The 23,153-nt window shown below is 38.1% G+C and overlaps 3 protein-coding genes across 4 annotated transcripts; 2 read left to right on the forward strand and 1 right to left on the reverse strand.

Annotated features, from left to right (window-relative positions):
- Positions 1-714: 714 nt before the first annotated feature.
- Positions 715-8,701, reverse strand: alg3 (ALG3 alpha-1,3- mannosyltransferase). Its single transcript, XM_084410956.1, has 9 exons — positions 8,477-8,701; positions 7,972-8,071; positions 5,473-5,620; positions 4,761-4,921; positions 4,394-4,514; positions 4,085-4,290; positions 3,673-3,750; positions 3,391-3,534; positions 715-2,264 (listed from the first exon to the last, which is right to left on the reverse strand). Exons 1-9 carry the CDS (start codon positions 8,658-8,660, stop codon positions 2,096-2,098), a joined length of 1,311 nt encoding a protein of 436 aa, XP_084267082.1. The 5' UTR covers positions 8,661-8,701; the 3' UTR covers positions 715-2,095.
- On the forward strand, positions 6,605-14,303 carry mul2 (mitochondrial E3 ubiquitin protein ligase 2). Of its 2 annotated transcripts, none has more exons than XM_084410957.1 (6): positions 6,605-7,560; positions 8,982-9,101; positions 9,869-10,019; positions 10,766-10,853; positions 10,960-11,080; positions 13,004-14,303. In XM_084410957.1, exons 3-6 carry the CDS (start codon positions 9,903-9,905, stop codon positions 13,713-13,715), a joined length of 1,038 nt encoding a protein of 345 aa, XP_084267083.1. In that variant the 5' UTR covers positions 6,605-7,560; positions 8,982-9,101; positions 9,869-9,902; the 3' UTR covers positions 13,716-14,303. The 2 variants fall into 2 exon arrangements, with proteins under 2 accessions (XP_084267083.1, XP_084267084.1); XM_084410958.1 differs by having other exon boundaries at positions 9,872-10,019.
- Positions 14,304-20,897: 6,594 nt separating this feature from the next.
- Positions 20,898-22,144, forward strand: camk2n2a (calcium/calmodulin-dependent protein kinase II inhibitor 2a). The gene is made up of 2 exons (XM_084411295.1): positions 20,898-21,355; positions 21,935-22,144. The coding sequence occupies exons 1-2, from the start codon at positions 21,187-21,189 to the stop codon at positions 22,003-22,005; spliced, it is 240 nt and encodes a 79-aa protein (XP_084267421.1). The 5' UTR covers positions 20,898-21,186; the 3' UTR covers positions 22,006-22,144.
- Positions 22,145-23,153: the final 1,009 nt, after the last annotated feature.

Genomic DNA, 23,153 nt, shown 5'->3' on the forward strand with positions numbered 1-23,153 from the left:
TTCAATTTCAAATCAATGCTGTTCTTTTGCTTTCAATCCATCAATCCTGAAACAAATGCATCAGTTTTCAAACAAATATGAAGCAGCACAACTGTTTTCAATACTGATAATAATAAGAAGAACTGTTTCTCGAGCACCAATTCAGTATGTAATAATGGTGAAAATACAACTTTACTAATCACAAGAATAAATTAGCCTACATTTTAAAATATATTAAAAAAAGAAGTTATTTTAATTTGTAATAAAATTTCACAATATTACTGTATTTTTGATCAAATAAATGCAGTCTAGGTGAACGCAAGAGACTTTTTCCATAAACATTTTAAAAATCGTACCTACCCCAAATTTTGAACGGTACTGTACAGCTGCGTGAATCTGATAAATCTGTTTATTTTTTTGTTTTGTTTTTATCAAGTTTTAGAATAACTGGACAATTTCGAACCACCTTTTTCTTGCAATGACTGATTCTCTCAGTCCAGGTTTGCAAAATATTGGTCAATTCCATTTTCTTAGGATCATTTGTTTATTTTGACTGCTTGCTTTTAGTCTCCTTGAAATATTTTGGATTTAGGCATTTAGTTTGTTCCTTTAAAGTTTGCATAAATGCAAGAGTTTTCTGGTAACACCACATGAACTGTGCAAACCATGGGGCTATATTTTTTCCATGTGCAAAAAAAGGGATGATAACTATGGTAGTATATTAGAGATGCAATGTATGTTATGAAATTATGACTTTATTTTGTATCACTTACAAATCTATACAATAAAATGCTCTGAATGATACCAAATGATGCTTCTTCAGGTTAAGATACAAGTATAATTTCAAACAGTAAGGGCTGTATTCGTTCACTGTACCTTCAACATGGTTTTGCCCAGACTTTTGTAGCTGTGAGCCTGTCATTAACCTTGGAAATGGAATAATATCATGGACTACAGTTGCATTGTGATAAGCGATAACACTTTGGATTAAGCAAATGTATTTCATGCAAAGAAAATAAAAAACCCAACTGCAAACAGATGTTTATAAGAACACTCATTCACCCTTCATCACAGAAAAATTAAAATCACACCCAAAATGTTAAGCATTTCAGCACTCCATCTAACTGTTCACTCTAGAAAAGGAAAAACCATAAAGAACACAAAATAATGAAAAAGGCTCAAGACAGTAACCAAACACAGGCACTACTGGAGGTTTATGGTTGCCTTAAACTAAAAAGAAATGGAAAAGCAGATCTATGCTGTTCCTTTGTGCCCTATACATGTAACTAGTGGATGTGATCCTGTTGAGCTTACAGTCACAACTCTCTGGTTGGAAAACAGTTAAAGGGATATTTCACCAAAAATGAAACTTCTGTCATAATTTACTCACCCTCACCCTTTATTTCTTCTGCAGAACACAAAATAAGATATTTTTGAGATTTTTTTTTGTCCATACAATGTAAACCAATGGGCCCAAAGTTTTTTTTTAACCCACAGAAGAAATGCATACAGCTTCTGGAACTACATTAGTAAATAACAACTACATTAGTAAATAACACATTTTTCATTTTTATTTGGGTGAACTAGCCCTTTACATGGAAACAAATCCACGAATAGCTTTGAATAAAGGGATACTTATGAATTAACTTTAATTGAATTCATATTTGATTCATAATCAAATTCATAATTGAACTGAATTTAATGTCACAGTTGAAATGCAGATATATTTGTTATATATAGTATATATATAACATCTTTAGGCTCTTGTACCTGAATATAACGCGTCCAAGGGTGACAACAAGAGATCCTTGAGGTCTCAAAGGTCAACAGTGCTGATATGCTGCAAACACTTCTCTCTCTTTTTTTTTTACAAATTTCCTTCCAATAAATATCCACACAACATTCACATTTCCCGCTCCGACATCCGAGACAGAGCATTCCATTAGTCCTTAAGAATCCTGAGAAGCATTGTAAACTCTCTGTACCCCCATATATTAACATCACACTACCTCCATTAGCAAAATCCCTTGATACGATTTGAGCATCACTCAGGGCACAGGTCCATGGCCACCCGTTTGCCACTCTGGTACAGCAAGTGCCCCGGTCACACCAGGGTTCAGTGGCGCTTAGCCTTGTTCTCTGACCTCTGAGACGGAAGAGCTGGGGTTGGGTTGAGCCACAAACAGAGCAGGATGATGAGATGGCAGACATGCAGCGATAGAGAGCTGTAGTTGGTGGACGGATACGTGTTCCAGGACAGCTCTATCAGACCCAGAATCAACACCCTAAAAGAGTGTGAAACATACAGGAATGATTCCTAATCAACTATAATCGTGCACAATTGTGTGTGACAAAGCTTGATAACACTTTACAATAAGGTTCCATACGTTAACATTCGTTAATGCATGAGGTATTATGAACTAACAATAAAAAATATTATTAAAAAACGTAAATTTCTACATGTACTAATGCATTTTTAACATTTTAAGTTGTATAAATTAACATTCATTGATGTATTATCAGCAAACACTGAATAATACTAGATTTACAAAGACATATTAACCTAGATTAATTAATGCTGTGAAATTTGTTCATTTTTAATTCATAATAACTAATCATGTCTCAACTTTTTCTACTTATAAACATATGCATACATATACACCGATGAGCCAAAACATTATAACCACCTCCCTAATTTGCTATTGGTCCTGCGCGTGCTGCCAAAAACAGCACAGACCCATGAAAGCATGGCCTCTACAAGACCCCTGAAGGTGTCCTGTGGTTTCTGGCACCAAGACTTTAGCAGCAGATCTGTCAAGTCCTGTAGGTTGTGAGGTGGATCAAACTTGTTGGTCCAGTACATCCCACAGATCCTCAATTGGATTGAGATCTGGTGAATTTGGAGACCAGGGCAACATCTTGAACTCTTCATCCCGTTCCTCAAACCTTTCCTGAACAATGTATGGCAGGGTGCATTATCCTGCTCAAAGAAAGCACTCCCACCAGGGAACACTACTGTCATGAAGGGGTCTACTTGGTCTGCAACAATATTTAGTTAGTTGGCACGTGTCGTCAGATTTATGTCCACGTGAATGACTGGACCCAGGGATTCCCAGCATATCACCACAGACCTTGACGTTAAAGAGATACTCAGACCCAGTTGCTTTGCCAAAACAATTTGGCTCTTATCAAAGTCTTTCAGATCTTCATTCCTGCCCATTTCTCCTGCATCCAGTGTGTTTGCTTACATCTGATCTACCCAGACTATGATATGTGGCCTTGTTAGGAGATCAATATTTGCTTCAACTGTCACTGGTCATCATATATTGGCTCATCCGTGTATATACAAACACAACAAGAACAAACAAATATGAGGAAAAAATAACACATTAGAACATGTCTGTGCTGTACCTGAGAAGATGGGCAAGCTTCTTGACTCCTCCACTCCACAGAAGGTAAGGGAGCGTATGGAAGTACCAGACATAAAACTGATAATGCAGAGATCTACTGAAGCACATGCCGATAAAGTTAGAGGTGAACAAAACCAGGACTGTCTGTATTATCCGAGTTAAGGAATCTGTTTTCATCTTATCAACTAGGTCTAATAATGCAAGTTTCAGGAATACCTGGGATATTTAAACTATTTTAAACAAATCAGTCATATGTTTGATTTAATCACCCATAAAAAGGATATGATCAGCATCAAGCTTCTGTACAGTCTCTTTTCTCTCAGATGGATCTTTTAGGATAGACCAAATGCTGTTCCCAGACCTGTAATGAACACACATTTTTTTATAACGATGCAGTCAGTTAATTTAAACCATTTTCCCAGACCTGTAGTATATTTAGTTTACTAAAAAGTAAACTTCTAATAATGATTTTGTTCAACAAATCATGGGGGAAAAAAATACTATGGAAGCCAATGGGGCCCATCAACAGTTTGGTTACCAACATTCTTCAAAATATCTTCTTTTGTGTTCAGCAAAAGAAAGAAATTCATACAGGTTTGGAACAGTGAGCAAATGATGACAGAATTTTAATTTTTGGGTGAACTATTCCTTTAAGGGCCACCTTATGACCTAAAATATGACCTTGATTTTTGTACCTCTTCCATCTCTTCAGTGCGAACAGAAGCAATGTGGTAATGTGAGCCAGAAGCAGCACTAGGTGGAAGTATCGACTCAAAAACACATCTTCGGGGAGAAAACGCCAGTTCACTGTCCACTTAAACAGAAACTGCCTGCCCAGGTCAAAGGCCCGGTTAACATACCCGAGAGGGTTCACTAAGAGGAACGGCAGTCCCAGTAACAGCTGTTAGAAAGGGAGAAAAAGAGTGGTACATGAAAGGTTGGTGTGAAATAGTGAAATAATCACTTAATAAATGAGTGAATGTGTTTACTTGTGTGTGTCTAACCTGAATGACAGCACAGAGAGTGAGCTTGGGTAAAGTTTTCCAAAGACCGAACTCACTCAAGAGGAGGAAGAGGAGACCAGGAGCGAAGAGCAGAACGTTCATCTTAACAGACACAGCTAAACTGTCCATAGAACGGAGAAATATTTACTTTAAATACATGCACACACACAGCTGAAATGACCAGTCATATATCAAACAATAATTATTCTTATGTTATGTAGTTTTGAAGAAATCAAGCATTGTAATATACAGCAGTAGTGGATCACACGAAAAACGCCATTTTCTCAGCTTTTTTTGTTTTGTTTTGTTAAAAAGCAGAAGCTCTGTTCTTTCCTTTGATGATACACTGCATGTTGTTTCTACTTGCCTGTAAAGGGCACATCCTAGAGTCCAGTGGCCGTCCAGGAAGAGATTGATGGCTCCAAATAACAGCATCATGGCCACCGGATCATTAAAGAGACGCAAGATGAAGATGGAGTGAATTCGATACGATGCACAGCAGATGAAAAAGAACACATATGGAGGAACCTAGAGAAGAATAAACGGACAAGCACTTAATAACACAGACAAAATCAGAACAATGAAAGCAATCTTCTGTAAATATCTAAAAACCACAATAAACTAGAAATCAGCAATGTATTGAAATATAGGTAAGGTTTTTATCGTTTTAAGTAGTAATGAGTAGTTACCTATGCTTGAATTCAGAGGTTCAAGTCTTGCAAAAGTTATTTATTGATGGTATTCATTTCTTTCAAACCAGAAATCTTAGTTACCCCAAACATTTGGATGGCAGCATGTACACTTCAAATTCATAGTGAAAATATCCTGGCTATTCTTGGGTAAAAAAAAAATAAAAAAAATAAAAGTTGACTGGACAGTAGTCGTTTTTGAGTTTATTGCCATATCAGCATCACCGGCTATTACAAGGCAGATCCATATTAAACATTTAACAACATAATATTATAAGTATAACATAATGAAAACAACCTTAGACAAAAAAAAAAAGTGCATGTATGACTGGACAGAATTACGCATAATGATAAATTACATTAATTTGTTTAATATGGAGTTCTTCTTACCTTTTTGGTGTGATGGTAAATGCGGAACACAAGGAAGAGAGTGATGAGGTAGAACACAGCGAACACGTACTGACCCAAACGAATATTCTGGCCATGATCAGTAAGATAATACAGCCCTGTGAATATATACACAAAACCAGCTGGATACCTGAAACACAAATATATACAATCCAGCAAATGATCAGTGGCCAGGTTTCCATTTAATATGTCATTCCCAGAGCTGTACAAGAACAAGTAGACTACTGGACATCTAAAGGCTGGAATAAACAACATTTTGCCCCGATTTGCATTCTGGAGGAGTCAATGCTAGCTCCTGAAAGTCAAAGCCAATCTTGCAGATTTTGGTCAGTCAGAAAATCATCTAGTTTATGATGGGCACAGTCGGAAGATAACAAACATGTTTAATATTTTGAGCTGATTTTAGAACACATATAGTTTTCATTTGCCACGCATGAGCAATGAGTTCGGAACTACTTGAAAGTCTTGTAGTGTGTAATTCTCAGTTGTTTAGTGTATGATGCCCAGTTCTTCTCTTAAAACATTTAAAGTTGTTTTAAAATCTGTTCAGATTTCAAAGTTGTGTAGTGTATTCTAGCCTCATTAAAGGGATAGTTCACCCAAAAATTTAAATTCTGTCATAATTTACTCACCCCCACATTGTTCCAAATCTATATGCAATTCTTTCTTCTGCTGAACACAAAATAAGATATTTTGAAGAATGTCTGTAACCAAACAATTGATGGGCTCTATTGGCTTGAATAGATTGGAAAAAATATATATACTATGGAAGTCAATGGGGCCCATCAACTGTTTGGTCTCTTCAACTCTTCAAAATTTCTTATTTTTGTGTTCAACTGAGGAAACAAATAACAATGTTCATTCAGGTTTGGAAGAACTTCAGGAAAAAGTAGATCACTTTTGGGTGAACTATCCCTTTATTGACATTCTGAACAATTGTGAATATGCAGAATTTATGTAATTTGCCATATTACCTGTAGCAAAAAACAAAATTAGTAATAATTAGTAATGAATGAACAAGGGCCAGAAGATTTTGGCAGGTGTTTGAAAAGGGGTATGTGTTAAATAGCATGTATAAATTACATAACTCTGGATTTTAAATTAATATTTTTCCAACTCTGACGGTATATATATATATATATATATATATATACATATATATACATATATTTAAAGGGGTCATATAATGGTACATGCACTTTTACAAGTTGATTGTACTGAAATGTGTGTTGGCAGTGCCTGTACACAACCATCATAAAATGCTAAAAATCCATCCAGTGTTTTTTTTTTTTTTATCTTATATAGTCCAGGTGTTTTAGGAAAAAAGGGTGAACAAATTGCAACAGAATCAAACTCAACTGATTTTGTATCCTCCATATGTCCTGAGTTAGGGGAAAAAAGCCCAGAAGAATCCCATTAGGGGAAAGTTCCGAAAAAGACCCAAATATACCCTATTCATTCGCCTATTCATAATTTTTCTCACATGAATAGGGTAAACATTTTAACCTTTAGATATCACCATGAAAATTACTGAGTTGATTACTTATATCAAGACAAACAAAAAATGTATTACAAGTTTTTTTAAATTGTTTGTTAACATGGACAAACGGTGCATAATCTAATTACAGATGTGCTAATTTGCATAGTATGCTTAACCATCAGGAAGTTAGTGCTTCTAATTGACTTCACTTTCCTCAGTTGAATCCAATGGGGTCGCTGTGTCCAGTTTATATACTGTCTATGGTCATCATAGTGCATTGTTGATACGCTGGAGCAGAATGGCATCGTCTAAGCGATTGTGGTGTTCTGTTCTTGGGTGTAACTAATAAGGAACACAGCAGTCATTTTGAAGCAGTGGCTGAGTTTAGTTTTTGAAGGGAATATTCCCAAAGCATTGATGCGGGGATTCCCTCGCGGGGATTCCCCATGATCAACAGTGCATGCTTTCATGTTTGCTCAAATCATTTCACACACCAGACAGCTTTACAAACGAGGGTCAGTAAAGCTGGTTTTGCTAAAAGCTGAAAAAAGGATCGGTACCAACGGGTTCCTGCTGAACCTCCAGAAGAAGTAAGTGTTATTAATCTTTGCAAATAGCTTGCACGCTTCAAAATGAATGCTCTAAGGTTTACACTCAGGGTACATTATGGCATGTTTTCTATGTACTACGTTCTCAATATAATTCATAATCCCACGTTTATAATGAACAACGCGTTATGGTTATTGTGTTATTATTAAAAACGGTGTACGCACAGCACAGAGGGGCGGGGTGAGCAAAGCTCATTATCATTTAAAGACACATGCACTTAAACGGCGTGCTGAAAACAGAGCTGTTTTTGACCAGGTAAAATTAGTGTTTTCTTACAATACTAATGAGAATTTTTAATTAAAGTATATTACAAACTTTTAATTTAGACCCTAAAGAATCATATTAGCTTGTACAAAAATGGCATTATATGACCCCTTTAAGTTGACACTTACACCAGCGGTCCCGTGTCGCCCTTCAGCTGTGTGTAGTCATATGTGCCGTTAATAACGCCCTCCACCTCATCCATGTACGCCTTCCAGTCAATCTCTGTATCTACACACACACACACAACATTTACATCATTAGACAGAGGAATCAGGATAGCACTTGTCTTTTAATAGGCATCACTTTGCAGAGTGCGATTCAGTGTCATGTTGTCATTTTGGCTTTATGGTGCGCGTGACACGAGCAGTGCGTCTCTGCACGTGCTTCCTTTCGAGATAAAGAACATTAATTTAATACATTTTATAGTGGAACGTAAATGCAACCGTTCAGTCTGTAAGAAATAAATTAATAAACAATTGCATCAACAGCATGCACTAGTACAGTATCATATTTGAATAGATAATGCAGAATTGAACGATGCTCTGTTTCTTTACGCTGCAGTTCCATACATGAATTGTTGACCATTATAATTATTCAAAGATCATGTCAGTGATTGACTTCTAATGCACTTACATGCAACTCTTTGGATCACCCATATGTTAATCACAATTTCCAGGAGCCAAAGTACGGCCGTGATCAAGAACGTGTACTCTGCTTTGAACAACACCATGTGTTTGTCCTGCCATATGGAGGAAAGTGTTTTCTGAAATCTTGATGGAAGAGTAACGTTAGATGATTTTTTCTTTCCTGCTGCCATGTTGGCCGCCTTGGTGAAGTCAGCGTCAGCGATTTCAACAAACGCGTGTCGAAGCCGGAAATACTGAATAGCAAATTAAAAGTCACCAAGGCTATTTAAATGCCTATATAAGTTGTTTTTATTTTTATTGTCAATATATGTATTTATATGTATACAAATATATTTATTTAAAATTATTTTTGCATTATGTTCGTTTAAAATGTTTCAATGACATTCCAATGCAATTTCTATTAAAGGAAAGCTGCAGAGGACAAACTGATAAACAACAAAAACGTATAATTATCACAGAAAGTATATGTTTAAATGTGTTTGGCTACACAGAGCAGTTGAGTCACCAGATTCAGTCAGGCAAATTTCACAGCTACCCACGTTGATGTACCACGTGATCTAAACAACATCGTTTCCGGGAATGAATTCAGGAGGATCGTGTGAGTGATAAAGGTGATGTTCTGCTCCTTATTCACGCGATGTTTATTTCTGTTGTTTCAGACAGAACTTTAATATTTGTTTATGAGCATGTACATATGTAATAGTGGTCAAAACATTTGAATTCAAATCTTTAAAGGTCATTATGGGTGACCTTTTCACACATATCCTCCTGTTCACACATTTCATTTTGACAGCCGACCAATTATTCACCATTTTTGGAGAACTGTTATTATTATTATGTATATATTATTGTGGAGGTGTTGGAAGTGTTTTTATGCCGGTTTTACTTAAATCGACGATTTAAAAAAAAAACAACTAAAATCCCATGGACTAACATTGTCGTAATGTTTATAAGGCGCAACTATCAATTCTGATGTAAACGCACACATACAAGCTCTTTGAAGTTGCTCTCTCTCTCTCTCTCTCTCTCTCTCTCTCTCTCTCTCTCTCTCTCTCTTTTATTATTGCTTTTTTCTTAATCCATCCATCCATGACAGCCAGAACACCCTGTCAATGCCTAACAACCACCAGAAAACCTAGCAATTCCTCAGAACTAGTATGAACAGCCTAGCAACATATTGTACTCGGTCTGAGTTTTTTTTCTGACCTGTATAACCTTTCCTTCAAACCAGAGTTTCCCAAGCCAACAAATGAATACATGTATAAATAAAAAATGTAGTAAAAAAGAATGAAAATGAATGCTGAATCAAATCCCCATTAGTTTGTTTTATTCATCTTGGTGCTTACATCTGTTCACTATTCTTTGACACTGTGTTCAGTAGTCTAGAGAAGAGGAAGAGGGCGAGGTGGAAGATGGAGGATTTCCCCATCCGGACACTGGAGATTGTGTGTTTGGGTTCAAGTGTGGCTCTCTCTGGTCTGTTTTATTACATCTACAGGAAGAAACACAAAACTGTGGGCAAGCTTAATGTGAGTACTGAGTAGCAATGCAATAATGATAATTAAAGGGATAGTTCATCCCTAAAATGAAAATTTTGTCAGTAATTACTCGCCCTCATGTTGTTCCAACCCCGTATGACCTTCGTTCATCTTCGGGACACAAATTAAGATATTTTAGATGAAATCTGAGAGCTGGATCACTCCTCCATAGGCTTCTAAGGGATTGAAACTTGCTGGCCCAGAAAAGTTATTAAAGACATCGTTAATAAAGTCCAAGTGACTACAGTGGCTCAATCTTAAGTTTATCAAGCGACGAGAATACTTTTTGTGTAAGATTGAGCCACTGTAGTCACTTGGACTTTATTAACGATGTCTTTAATAACTTTTCTGGGCCAGCAAGTTTCAATCCCTTAGAAGCCTATGAAGGAGTGATCCAGCTCTCAGATTTAATCGGAAGAATTTCTTAATTTGTGTCCCGAAGATGAACGAAGGTCTTACGGGGTTGGAACAACATGAGGATTGCTGACAGAATTTTCATTTTTGGGTGAACTAACCCTTTAAGACAGCTTTATAGCTCAAATAACACAGATAGATATAAAGGATAGGATCACAATACTGTTAATGAAGCTTAATTTGTATTGAACTCAGATATATGGAATTAGTGCTTTGGATTAAAAGTGTCTGCTGCATGAAGTGAAAGAGTATGAGAATTAGAGAAACAAATTTTTGTTCCTAATTGTTTCTAAAAAAAGAAACTCATTTGTTTTTGATGTTAGGAAGCTCCAGTTCTGCCGCTGGATGAGAAGTTAACGGATCTTTTAAATGCCTCACCAGGGAAGTGTCTGCAGTATGTGGTCATCGAGGGTAACCTATATTTTTCACCATCATAGTGTCTCAGCTGATGTGAAAAATATAAGTCGGTCTCTCTTTCAATTCCACTGATTTGCTTTCTGTCTTTCTTTCTCTGTAGGTACAGTTCAGCCTGTAGGGGAACCATTAAGGAGTCAGTTTCAGGAAGGCAGTGTTGGTGTCATCCAGAAACTGCTCCTCCGAGAACACAAGCTTGTGTGGAACAATTTAGCACGCACCTGGTAAAACCTGGTCCCTTGCTCTGATAAATATACATTACCGGTCAAAAGTTTGGGGTCAGCAAGATTTTAGATTTATCTTTTATAAAAACAAATTAATCCTTTTAGTCAGCAAGGATGCATCAAAAGGACAGTAAAGACATTTATAATGTTAACAAATTATTTAAAATAAATGTTGTTCTTTTGAACTTTCTATTCATCATTGAATCCTGAAAAAAAAAAGATTAGGCATCACAACTGTTTTCAACATTTATAATAAAAATACAAGGTTTTTTTGAGCACCGAATCAGCTTATTAGTATGATTGGTGAAGGATCATGTGACACTGAAGACTGGAGTAATGATGCTGAAAATTCAGCTTTGCACCACAGGAATAAATTAAATTTTATTACATATTAAAATAGAAAACAGTTATTTCAGATTATAATAATATTACACAATATTACATAGGGATGTCCCGATACCACTTTTTCACTTCCGATACCGATACCGATACCGAAGCTTTGGCTATTTGCCGATACCGATATCAATCCGATATTTTTATTTTATTCTTGAACTAATACTAATAATAATAAAATATAATGGAAGCACTTTGCTCAATTAGCCACATAAAAACATCTCACTCAAATGGAGAAAAATACTTCTCCAGTGTATAGTCCACAACAACAGCTGATAATGAAAGACTGCCAGGCTTTATTCAAAAGACCTTGAGATATGTTTGGTAATTGTACCTGAATGAATTTAAAATTAATTTGCTATATTTCAGATCAATATATTTGTTTCCTTAAAATTTTAATTAACTTTAACTTTATTCTCATCTGAATTATAAATAATTTATTTCTGTATAAAATAATACTACTTTTAAAAACACATTTGATTTTCTTTTTTATTCAATGTAGAATGTGTAACTTAAAAATAAACAGATTAGTGCTCTGTTTTAGGACAAGAAATGAAAACCAATGCAATGATGAATGTCCAAAAGATGAGATCATTTTTGCTTTTAAACAGCGTGTGTGTGTGTGTGTGTGTGTGTGTGTGTGTGTGTGTGTGTGTGACAGTTACAGTTTGACAAGAGTTTACAGTTTGACAAAAGCACGTGCAATGTTGTGTTTTACACAAATATAAGTAGGCTAAACACTTTTTGCAGTTTTAATGATGTCCTGTATGAAAATGACGGAGTATGTTTTTATGTTTCCACTGTTCGATCGCGCCCGTGCCTCTCTCTCTCCGACACACACACACACACACACACCAGCATTGCAATCTTGACATCGCAGCCTGTTCATTTTGCTGCGTTCACGCCAAACGCGAATAGAGCGGCAAATTTGCGTCCATCGCGTCTAGTTCGATGCTTGAACAGTTTGAATCCATTCGCGCGTCCAAAGCGAATAGGACGCGCCGCGCGCGTATAATGATAAAGTGAGCGTTTGAAGCAATATAGACGCGCGTTCAGAGCTAAGGCGGGCTACAGATTAGGTGTCCCTAAAGAACCCGCATATGCGCGTATCTAACAGTAACGTTAGTTCCGTATTACATTAATTAATGTGCATGCGAGATTTATTTATTTTTATACCGTGTATTCTCTGTGTAAATCCATGCACCGAACGTACGTTCAGTACGAATACTTACCATTCCACCCCTAATGGGTATCGGATCATAGGTATCGGATAAATTTTTTTCTCCCCTCCGATATCCGATCTAGCGTTTTGGGCCAGTATCGGCACGATACCGATGCCGTGGATCGGATCGGGACATCCCTAATATTACAGTCTTACTGTATTTTTTGATAAAATAAATACAGCCTTGGTGAGCATAAGAGACTTCTTTCAAAAATCTAAAAAAATCTTCCAGACCCCAAACTTATGAACGACAGTGAATATACGTCAGTCTAACATGGCAGTTCTCAAACACAATTCTCATCCTTCAGGACAGACAGCGAGCGTGTGATTCACCAGCGCGTGAATGCTGTGCCCTTTAACCTGCTGGGTGTGAACAAGGCGTTTGTGCGGGTGCTCTGCCCACTGGAGGCCACGGGTCCCAATATGGAAATCATCCACGAGAAGTTCCACCAGGCCAGTTATGGCTTCACGGACATGATAGGTCAGTACCTGAGCGGAGAGAAGCCCAAAGGTCAACTTGAAACAGAGGAGATGCTGAAAGTGGGCGCATCCTTAACCGCAGTGGGCGAGCTCATCCTGGACACGGACCGCCTCCCTAAGCTCCGCCCACCCACCGACGGCTCCGAGTACTTCCTGTGCACTTCGGACTTTGAGACTCTGCTGCTGGAGCAGGAAGGGCAGGCGGAGGTGTGGAGGGTGCTGGCGTGTATTTGCGCATTGGCGGGTGTAGCCGTGCTGATGTGGGCGGGACGCAGGTACTACCGGCAACTGAAGCTGCGCTGGGAGCAAGAGAACATGAGGAGGGACTTTGAACTGATGGGAGAAAGAGGGGAGGAGGAGAACGGCATGGATATTCCGGAGAATGCGTGCGTGATATGCCTGAGTAATCCACGAAGCTGCGTGCTGCTGGACTGCGGTCACGTGTGCTGCTGTTTCCGCTGCTATCAGGCCTTGCCGCAACCCAACTGTCCCATCTGCAGACAGAACATCAAACGAGTCGTACCTTTATACCAGGCCTGAGAGACTGATGAGATTCGTCACAGAGCTATCTAATGCATTGAGCAAATTTCAAACAACTAAACATAGTTTAATGTTATATAAATGGACGGTCGTGCTGGATTTACATGTTGAAACAGCCTTAAACTTAAATAAAGTGTTATACTGTGAACAGGACACCTGCGATGGAAGCAGCCGCACAGATTCCTGATACGCACTTTAGTTTCACCGTTTTAGTGATGGTTTTGAATGTCAAGATTATCAGAGCACTAACTTCTCATCATTACACAGTTTGAGATAAAATAGCATAATATCAGAGCAAATGTGCTTTGTTACTTTACTGAATATCCTGATAAGTATGTGAATGACTTCCTGTTTATTATTTTAGTGCATCCATGTTAACCACTCATCAAATGGTTACTCTTGTTAAATACTGTATTGAATGGCTCATATTAATAAACCTAAAAAAATTCAGTTATTTAATATGATTAGCCCAGTGCCTTAATTTATGAATGAGAGTTTTGGACGATTTTCAGAGTCTAAATGTTCAGCTCAACATGTAAAGTTTGGGGCTACTTTGTGTTTGACCAATAAAACACTTGTTTACTTGTTGTTCTTCTGCTCCAGCATTATTTGGAGTTTTCACATACAGATTCAAACGCATAAATAACTCAGTCGTTGCTACACTCAGTGATATTGCTGATTTATTAGTGCCTGTGGCGTGGAAAGTTTCTCTCGTCTGAGAGAGGTGTGTGTGTTTGCCAGCAAGGAATCTTTTTCAACAGCTGCTGTGATCCTGTTACACCCGTAACCCCTGTAAATCACCCACAGCCTCCCCCTCTCCCTCTGTCTTCTTTCTTAAATGTAAATGAGATGCAGAATGAATATTTGGAAAAACAAAGAAAACCTTCAACAAGGTCAAGCTGAACTTCTGATGATGCTGCATTTACCAGCAGCGCTTGACATTTTACTTTCAACCACTAGTGGGCAAAAGAGTGTCAGACCCTGGAAAAGTAAAGAAAAATTAAGTGCATGAATCAAAACAAGTTGCATTAAATTAAGAATTTAAAAAGCATGATTGGCCTTGCCATTTCTATCTTAAAAGAGCTTTTCATTCATTTATAGAGAATTTGAAAACCTGATCAATTTCACAAGTAAAACAGGCAGAATTGACTGGGGAGAAGTACTTTGATGACCAGGGTTGCCAAGTTCACGATTTCCCGCGGAATTGAGCTACTTTTAAACTTTTGCCGCGGGTAGATTTTTTTCCCGCGGTTTAACATATTTTATAAACTTTATTTGATTGAAATGCTTGTATTGAAGTATTTTTCATTCTACAAACTAACTGTGCTAGATTATGAGTTTTGGGAGGGAGGGGCCTTTGAGCTTCTAATGAAAACAGACTGTTTACTACTAGTGATTTTCAAACTGAAATTGTGTATGCAAAACAGTGACTGTAAAAGATGTCTCAGGTATGGGAGTTGCATACAGAGTTTTAATATTTGGTCATAGGGCTTGTTTTGTTACTCAGACCTGGCAACCATAGTTATTGCACCAGGTGATAATACCATTGTACTTTTAAAGGCAGGGTAGGTGATTTATTCTTTGCTGGTTGAAAGTCTCTTCACATCCTGATAGCAATCATTAAGTTAAGTTGTCTAAATGTATTTACATGTAAATCATCTGTGGAAGGCGTAGGATCATACAATGTTCGTCCAATCATTAAATTCGGTCCGAATGCAATGATACGATGTATTACCTGCCTGTCAACATATGTATTTTCATACCTCTACACACTCTGCTCACACAAACATCACACGTCTTCATTGTGTTTCAATAGCAACATCATCAACGCCAAAATTAATCTGCAGCAGTCAGGTGGTGCAGGTCAGTGTTCTTTAAGTTGTTTTATGTTCATTATATTGTAATGTTATGTGCTTTGAGATATGAGGTAGCTTTTGCCTCTAATATATACCATGCTATCCCAGACAGTAACATTGTTTGTGGTGGTACTGTGGTAGAATGATGGATACTTGGCATTACGCCAAGGTATTTTATAGGCCTGCACCATTTTGGGGTATGATAAACACTATATATTTAGGTAGAAATCTAATTCAAAGATATAATGGCAAATAAAAGTGTCCAAAAACACAGTAAAGTTTCACGGATTCACACTTACAAATAAGTCAGATAGAATAAATAGTATGCGTATTTGGCATGCTATCCGAGGAGAGGACTCCGAGCTCTGCATTTGGCCCGAACCCTGAGTACTCTCCCCTTATTCCTGGCTGTGGAAGGAACAATCCAAGAGTGAGGAGTCGGGGTGGTGGAGGGATGCTGAAAACTGTCAAGGAATGTATATGCTTCCTCTCATGCTGATAGGATAGACGTGGATGTGGTAATTGCGGATGACGAGTTGATTGGATAGATTATTTGAACATGCTCCTTCCGAACTTTGTTAATGAAACATCATGAAATCTACAGTGTCATAATGTGGAAACCAAATAAAGTAGATGACAAGACAAGAACAGCACACACTCAAAGATGATGTGACAGGAGCACAAAAGCTCAGAGAGAATTTCACATTGAGTAAAATAAAACATGATGGCATTTTCCCAGCCACGTAACTCCTTATGCTTCTCAGTGTGACTCCTGGAACCCTGGAGGGGTCTCTGCGTGCCAGCTGTTCTCATCTCATGTGTGTGCAGTCTCGTCTCCAGTGACCTCCTTCTGTGCCACAGGCTTAAACAGGCTGTCTGTATATCATGCTCCTGCTTTAGTGTTTTTGACTAAAAGCTCCAGAGGGAAGAATGTGTAGGTGTGTGTGGATATACGGTGAACTGGCCAACAAATTCTCAAAGACACTCATCAGCTGGTGCCAATTACATTGCTATGTCTTCAAGAGCCAACCCTCTCACATTTGAGCCAGTTGAGTGAAACTGGCAGAGAAGAAGGTTGTTCTCACTTAGGTTTACAGGTGTTATTTCAACTACAGGTATTGTTATGTCAGAGGTTTATTTTTATTTTTTTGCCTTGGAAACCTTTTACAAAAAAATATCTGATTATTTTCACATACAATACCATTCAAAAGTTTGCGGTTAGTAAGATTTGTTTTGTGCACACCAATAATACAGTAATATTGTGAAATATTATTACAAATTAAAAGAACTGTTTTCTATTTGAATATTATTTTCATTAAAATGTAATTTATTCTTGTGATAGCAAAGCTGAATGTTCAGCATAATTACTTCAGTCTTTAGTGTCACATGATCCTTCAGAAATCATTCTAATATGCAAATTTATCGATGTTGAAAATTGTGCTGCGTAATATTTTGGTGGAAACTGTGGTTAGTTTCTTTTCAGGATTCTTTGATGAATATAAAGTTTAAAAGAACAGCATTTATTTGAAATAAAAATTGTTTGTGTTTACTGTCACTTCTTTCACAAAAAAAGGAAAGAAAGAAAGAAAATCGTACTGACCCCTTTTGAACGGTAGTGTATATTTCAGTGTTTTACCCTTTTCCCAGACATTCAATCTTAAAATATGAAAATAGTTATATAAATATTATTGATTTTTAAAAACGAGACCAATTAAAAAATTTGTAGACCAATTAAATTAAAATATAAGATGTAGCCTATTTTCATAATTTTATAGATAGCATTTTATGTATGCTAAATACAATATCTGAACATTTTCAAATAATATTTTTAGTTTTCTTCACTGATCACACTTCACGTCTCATTTTAGGCATGTTCTTTCCTGACATAACACTAACTTTTGGAAAAACTTTTATTTATTGTGGTGGAAATTGTGCCATTACTGAAAAAAAATGAATTATTCTTAACCAGTGGCTTGCTGACCATAGCAACTGAAAAGTAAGTGCATATAATCTGTTACCATTCTCACATATGCACTACATCTGTACATTTTATCCCCCACCCCTTAAAACCTAATTTTTGCTTTCACTTTTTCATTTGACTCAGGATTTTGGGTTTTTTCCCCTGCTAGTGAGTCAGCAGTTACGTTGCATGAGTCAGCAGAAGCCAGTGTGACCACAAACACTTCTCTCAGTGCACACTTACACACACAGCCCACTTCTGTGATTTCAAAACGCAACGCTCACAACACCTGAAGACCAAGGACGAAAGAAAGAAAGAAAGAAAGAAAGAAATGAATGATAGTTCAAGTGATTCAGAACATTATGCTGTTCTAATTATTTCACTAATATGCACTGCTGTGGTGTGAGAAGAAGAACATTATTAAAGGATTAGTCATCCAAAAATGAAAATTCTGTTATTAATTACTCACCCTCGTGTCATTCCAAACCCGTAAGACTTTCGTTCATCTATGGAACACAGATGATGATATTTTAATGAAATCTGAGAGATTTCTGTCCAGTCTACTGTAGGGAAATTGCAGCAGTTAAACCACATCTAGAGACCAATTTGCTCAATGAAGATCAGGAATCAAAGTTGAAGATCAATTAGTTGTCAAAGAGTTAACTGAAGACAAAGTTCTCCACAATTCAATAGGCCGTAGAAAAATGACGATCCAGCCTCGAAATAACTTAAAGGGATAGTTCACCCAAAAATGAAAATTCTGTCATTAATTACTCACCCTCATGTCATTTAGACTTTCTTAAGACTTTCATTCGTCTTCAGAACACAAATGAAGATCTTTTTGATCAAATCTGAGAGCTTTGTGTCCCTCCATTGACAGCTATGCAACTACCACTTTGACACTTCAAAAAGTTTATAAAGAGATCATAATACTAATCCATATGAATTGAACGGTTTAGTCCACATTTTTTGAAGAGACTCAATTGCTTTATATGATGAATAGATTTAATTCAGGCTTTTATTTACATATAAACTTTCATTAACGTACACATCAGTGTTTTTTACCACCATCTACCACTTTGATGCTCCAAAAAGTTCATAAAGAGATAGTCTGGAATGACTTGAGGGTGAGTAAATGATGACAGAATTTTCTTTTTTTCAAACTAACCCTTTAAACTTAATAGTTTAAACTGTTTTCAAAGCTTTTTAAAGGCACAATATGCAACTCTAACGGTTAAAAAAACAAACTGCATGCATTTTGCAGAAGAACATACAGTATGTACTTCGGCTCTCGCTTGACTGTGCGTATGAAAATGACCCTTCACATAATGCTTTACAATAAACTCTGTTGGAGACCTATGGCAGTTTATCTGCTCAATAAAATACCTCACTCCCCGCTGAGTAATAAAACCACCGTCTCTGCGTCGCTTTTACAACAGTTCAAACCCCTCAGTTCTTGCCATCTCCGAAAAGCCAAGTCAATGTTGATTCTCGTTTTATTATATAGCTCTGTCGCGTTCTCTTTTTGCCAACAGTCTCTCCTCTGATCTGTTATCTTAAAACGGGTGATTCCACAGAGGTTTCGAGAATAACATGCTTTATGTCAACCTTTTTCGCTCATGTGACAACTAACCCCAATCCCACACCACACAGGCGTCAAAGTAGCTGGAGCAACTTCTCTCTATTAGCGGATATGACAAGAGTCGAGACGCACGGGCGAGTGATAGATATATACACTGTAAAAAAATCCAACTTACGTTTTGTATGACAAATTCAGTTTTTAAAGTTTATTCAACTATTTAACATGAAAAAAGTTGAGAAAAGTTGAGATAACTCAAACACGTAAGTTGAGAAAACTCAAAAATGTCCTGCAGCTGGTTGCCTTAAACTTTTAAGTTTTCTCAGCTTTTTTTTTTTACAGTATAGATAGATAGATAGATAGATAGATAGACATTTCTAAAATATAATCTTATATTCTTACAATAGTGGATCAGGGTAAGACACAAACAGATTTTGGAAGAAGGATTGATGGTGTATTGACTCATTATTTAAATGTTGTTAATTTTGAACAAAAAAAGTTAGGCTACACAGTGTAGTACCTTAAGTTTAGCAGTTAAGTAAGACACTGAAATGTCTAAATAAAACAGACATTCACCCATCTGCTGCACAACACTGGAGCTCTGGAGTTTTCCGTAGATTCCTTAAGATATGGTTTATTTCGGAGACCAGACCACTGGTTTTCAAATTACCTGTCTGTGTGGATGGGCCTACTGTCATTCATTCATTTACTTGAGCAGTGGAGCAGCACAGATTATGAAAATCCTTTTGCTCAGGAGGACAGTGAAGATATGAAAATGAGCTTTGAGAACTGCAGTCTTCTGAGGACTGTTGCCATGCCAACAATCAAATGCATGAGTTGAGGGGGAAAAAAGCCTATAGTTGTTATGCTGCAGGGGATACAGTAAAATATAGGCAAGAGGTTTATTTCTCCTGTATTGACTTTTTTTTGGCCCTTGTGAGCTCTATCCATGGTGCTGAAATATGCCTCAGGGCCGGCACTATATATATATAAGTTTACTTGAAAGGAAGTAAAGGTGAGCCACGGTGACGAACAACATCCGGCATCTGGAGACCGAGGACATTCAACGTGTGTGTGACGTGCGCTGATGACGCCATCAGCAGCAGCAGGCATCACTGTCGTGTTCCGGTGATCATTTCCCAGGTACACACAACAATGTAATCGGGCTAAGCGAACCAAAACAATAGTAACAAAACATTTTCCATATTCTTCTTAACTTTAATTTATCGGGAACTATAAGCCAACGGCCATTAATTGGCAACATGATGACAACATATACAGGCTGTTCGAGTTCATTCGCAAAGTGAAGAGAAAACTGTAGCCTGAACACTGCTTTGGATGGGTTTTCTTTTGTTTTAACATCAAGCATGTTCTTCACTGTCACTTTTGGTACACTAACTTTTGCAAAGACTTTATCTGGGGAAAAATCATTGTCACACAATTGAAATGAGCAGATATAGGCTAATAAAAGTTGTTGTATAAAGTTCAATTGAGCTCCATAAATCGGCTATTAATTGCGATTTTATCTTTTAGCTCCCAAACCGCAGGTTTTCCAATGGTCCCTGCGAACACCATGCGTCCCATGCAAAGGCACACATGCACTGCAGAGCGCAGTTCAGCGTTTCTTCTCGCCATTCTCAGCTTTCGCCTGATGGGGCCACCCTTGCGCCTCTTGGAGTCCCCGTCTCTCTCTCTCTTTCTCCTAAACACACACACGCCCGGATGGATGACTTCACTGTTCCGCCCGGGTTTCCTTTATGATCGCGGGATCTCCCGTATCTTACAGCAGACTTCACCTGACCGCTGGTGTAGCCGTACACTCAGCCTCGCGCTCTCTCTCTCTCTCTCTCTCTCTCTCACTCGCTCTCCCCAACACGACTCACTCTGCACCGAGCACTCCAGTCACTTGGAAGTTGGCGGTGCGAGGAGTCTGACATTTACGCGCGGGGATATCTACGTAAAAAGAAGAAGAAGTGCACTTGTTTTGCGGGGATAGTTGCCATATCCACCGTAGCTGCCTACCTACATCAGTTCTTTAGCGCCTTCTGCGTCGCGAGCCCGTCCTTCACAGCAGTCATGTCCGAGGTTCTGCCGTACGGAGAGGGGAAAATGAGCGGATACGGAGCGGACAACGATGTCAGTCAGATGTCCTTCAGCTGCGGGCTGCAGGACACCAACTCGTTCTTCGGAGCGTCGCAAGCGAAAAGACCTCCAAAACTTGGACAGATCGGCAGAGCGAAGAGAGGTGAGAATGTTATGCCGATGGAAGATAACTTACTGAAGTTAAAGGAACAAGAGACTTCTGTAATTTAGGCTACTCAGTGCAAAACAAAAGGAGATGTTAGTTAGAATGACAGCCTCGGTCACCATTCACTTTCATTGCACGAGGGGGGGAAAAAAGCAATGGTGACCGAGACTGTCAGTCCATAACAGTTCACAAAAAGTCATAGGCTACAGGTTTGGAACAACATCAAGACGAGCAAACGATAGAATTGTCATTCTAAAGTGAACTATTAATTTAAATGCATGTTATACGATTGGAACATTTGGTGACGGTAGGACAGATCTCCAAAACAAGCCAAAACATTTTAATGTAAAGATGTTAATCTGTCTTCCTCAATGTATCAATAATATTAATACTACCCGACTGAGAAATTGCCGTAAACTGAAAACGCATCTAATTTGCATTTTAACATTTGAATTCGTTTGTGCTGCATGTGTTGAGTCTCCTAGTTGCGCAGTTTCAAAGCGCGCAAATACGCACGCCAGATGGACGATTGTGGGTCTTAACATCGGCTGTCTGTCTTCTTCTTCTTCTTCACAGTGGTCATCGAGGACGACCGAATAGATGAGGTGCTGAAAGGCATGAACGACAAATCATCACCAGGCGTTTAAACCCGCGCGATGCCTTGCAGACATTTCAATTTTTTATCACCGATTCGAAGCACTTGTCGGTTGTGCATGTGAAGAAGATTGCAAAGAGATGGAGGGACGGTGGCACGACGCTCGAACCACGAGGAGGCTAAAAACAAAAAGGGAAAACGAGAATTAAAGAAGGGAGAGAAGGAATTTCCTTTGGGGTTTGCTGGCAATTCTCCCATACAAACGACACCCGAATGAAAGCTTTGAGGAGGATGTCGGAGACGTTGTTGTGGCTGCGCGCGCTGCGGCTCTGTGAATAAAGATGGATGGACTTGTCATTATTGTTCCACGACCATCATCTTCCAAAAGCGCTGTAAGCAACACAAAGTTCAACCGAAGACTGAACCGCATCTTACGCTCTGTTACAATAGCTGTACAGTATCTTTGCTCAAAGACCTTCCCCTTCACAAACACACACACACACTCACACAGGAATCTGCCTTGAGCGTCGACTTCAATCCGACTGCTGCTTTTAGAGACAATGTAGACTTCACACACAAATATATTCAGCTCCCATTATGATAACTGAACTATATGTAGGCTACGGATGGTGCAATGTGAATATTTTCTTTGGGTATATTTTGCATCATGTTCTTTTTCAGAAATTGAGAACATTATCATACACATGCCCACAGGTGTTGAAGCGTGTAGTCTTTGAAGCGTCGTTTGCTGATCTATTGTTTTGCCCTTCACTGCAGCTGATTTGCGCACCTGCGCCACGGATTCACATCATCACTACAGCACAGAGGAACATTGTGCATTACCACCTCATGTAATTAAACCAACATGAATGCATCTTGGTTTCTTCCAAGCCCTTTTATGTTTTATGTATTTCGATTTCTTTATTTTTTTCATCAGCTCCTCGTTTCTTTTGTCGTGTCCATCTCTTTGCATGAACTTTCACTCCGGTGCCAACAGAGGTGCCACCATGAATCGTACCCTGGCACGCTTCTTTTTAAAAAAAAGTCATATTTGTATTTTTATATCTAAATATTTGTTATTTAAAATGATATGCTAGTATGTCGTCTTAAAGATTCATCGACAAGGATGTTTATATTTCAGAGAAAAAATCTTTAGACAGGGACGAGAGGATAATTCAGTTTGGTTGGGATGTTTTTTTT

Source organism: Rutilus rutilus (genome assembly GCF_951802725.1).
Source record: "Rutilus rutilus genome assembly, chromosome: 6".
NCBI lineage: Eukaryota > Metazoa > Chordata > Actinopteri > Cypriniformes > Leuciscidae > Rutilus > Rutilus rutilus.

Excerpts from the sequence above, each read along its gene's own strand:
- camk2n2a (XM_084411295.1), top strand. The coding sequence starts at position 21,187 with ATGTCCGAGGTTCTGCCGTACGGAGAGGGGAAAATGAGCGGATACGGA. Across the intron at positions 21,356-21,934 it reads GATCGGCAGAGCGAAGAGAG|TGGTCATCGAGGACGACCGA; the intron begins GTGAGAATGTTA and ends TCTTCTTCACAG.
- alg3 (XM_084410956.1), bottom strand. The coding sequence starts at position 8,660 with ATGGCAGCAGGAAAGAAAAAATCATCTAACGTTACTCTTCCATCAAGA. Across the intron at positions 4,922-5,472 it reads TTTACCATCACACCAAAAAG|GTTCCTCCATATGTGTTCTT; the intron begins GTAAGAAGAACT and ends ATTCTTCTCTAG. Across the intron at positions 4,515-4,760 it reads CTAGGATGTGCCCTTTACAG|TTTAGCTGTGTCTGTTAAGA; the intron begins GCAAGTAGAAAC and ends TTCTATGGACAG.
- mul2 (XM_084410957.1), top strand. The coding sequence starts at position 9,903 with ATGGAGGATTTCCCCATCCGGACACTGGAGATTGTGTGTTTGGGTTCA. Across the intron at positions 10,020-10,765 it reads AAACTGTGGGCAAGCTTAAT|GAAGCTCCAGTTCTGCCGCT; the intron begins GTGAGTACTGAG and ends TTTTGATGTTAG. Across the intron at positions 10,854-10,959 it reads GCAGTATGTGGTCATCGAGG|GTACAGTTCAGCCTGTAGGG; the intron begins GTAACCTATATT and ends CTTTCTCTGTAG.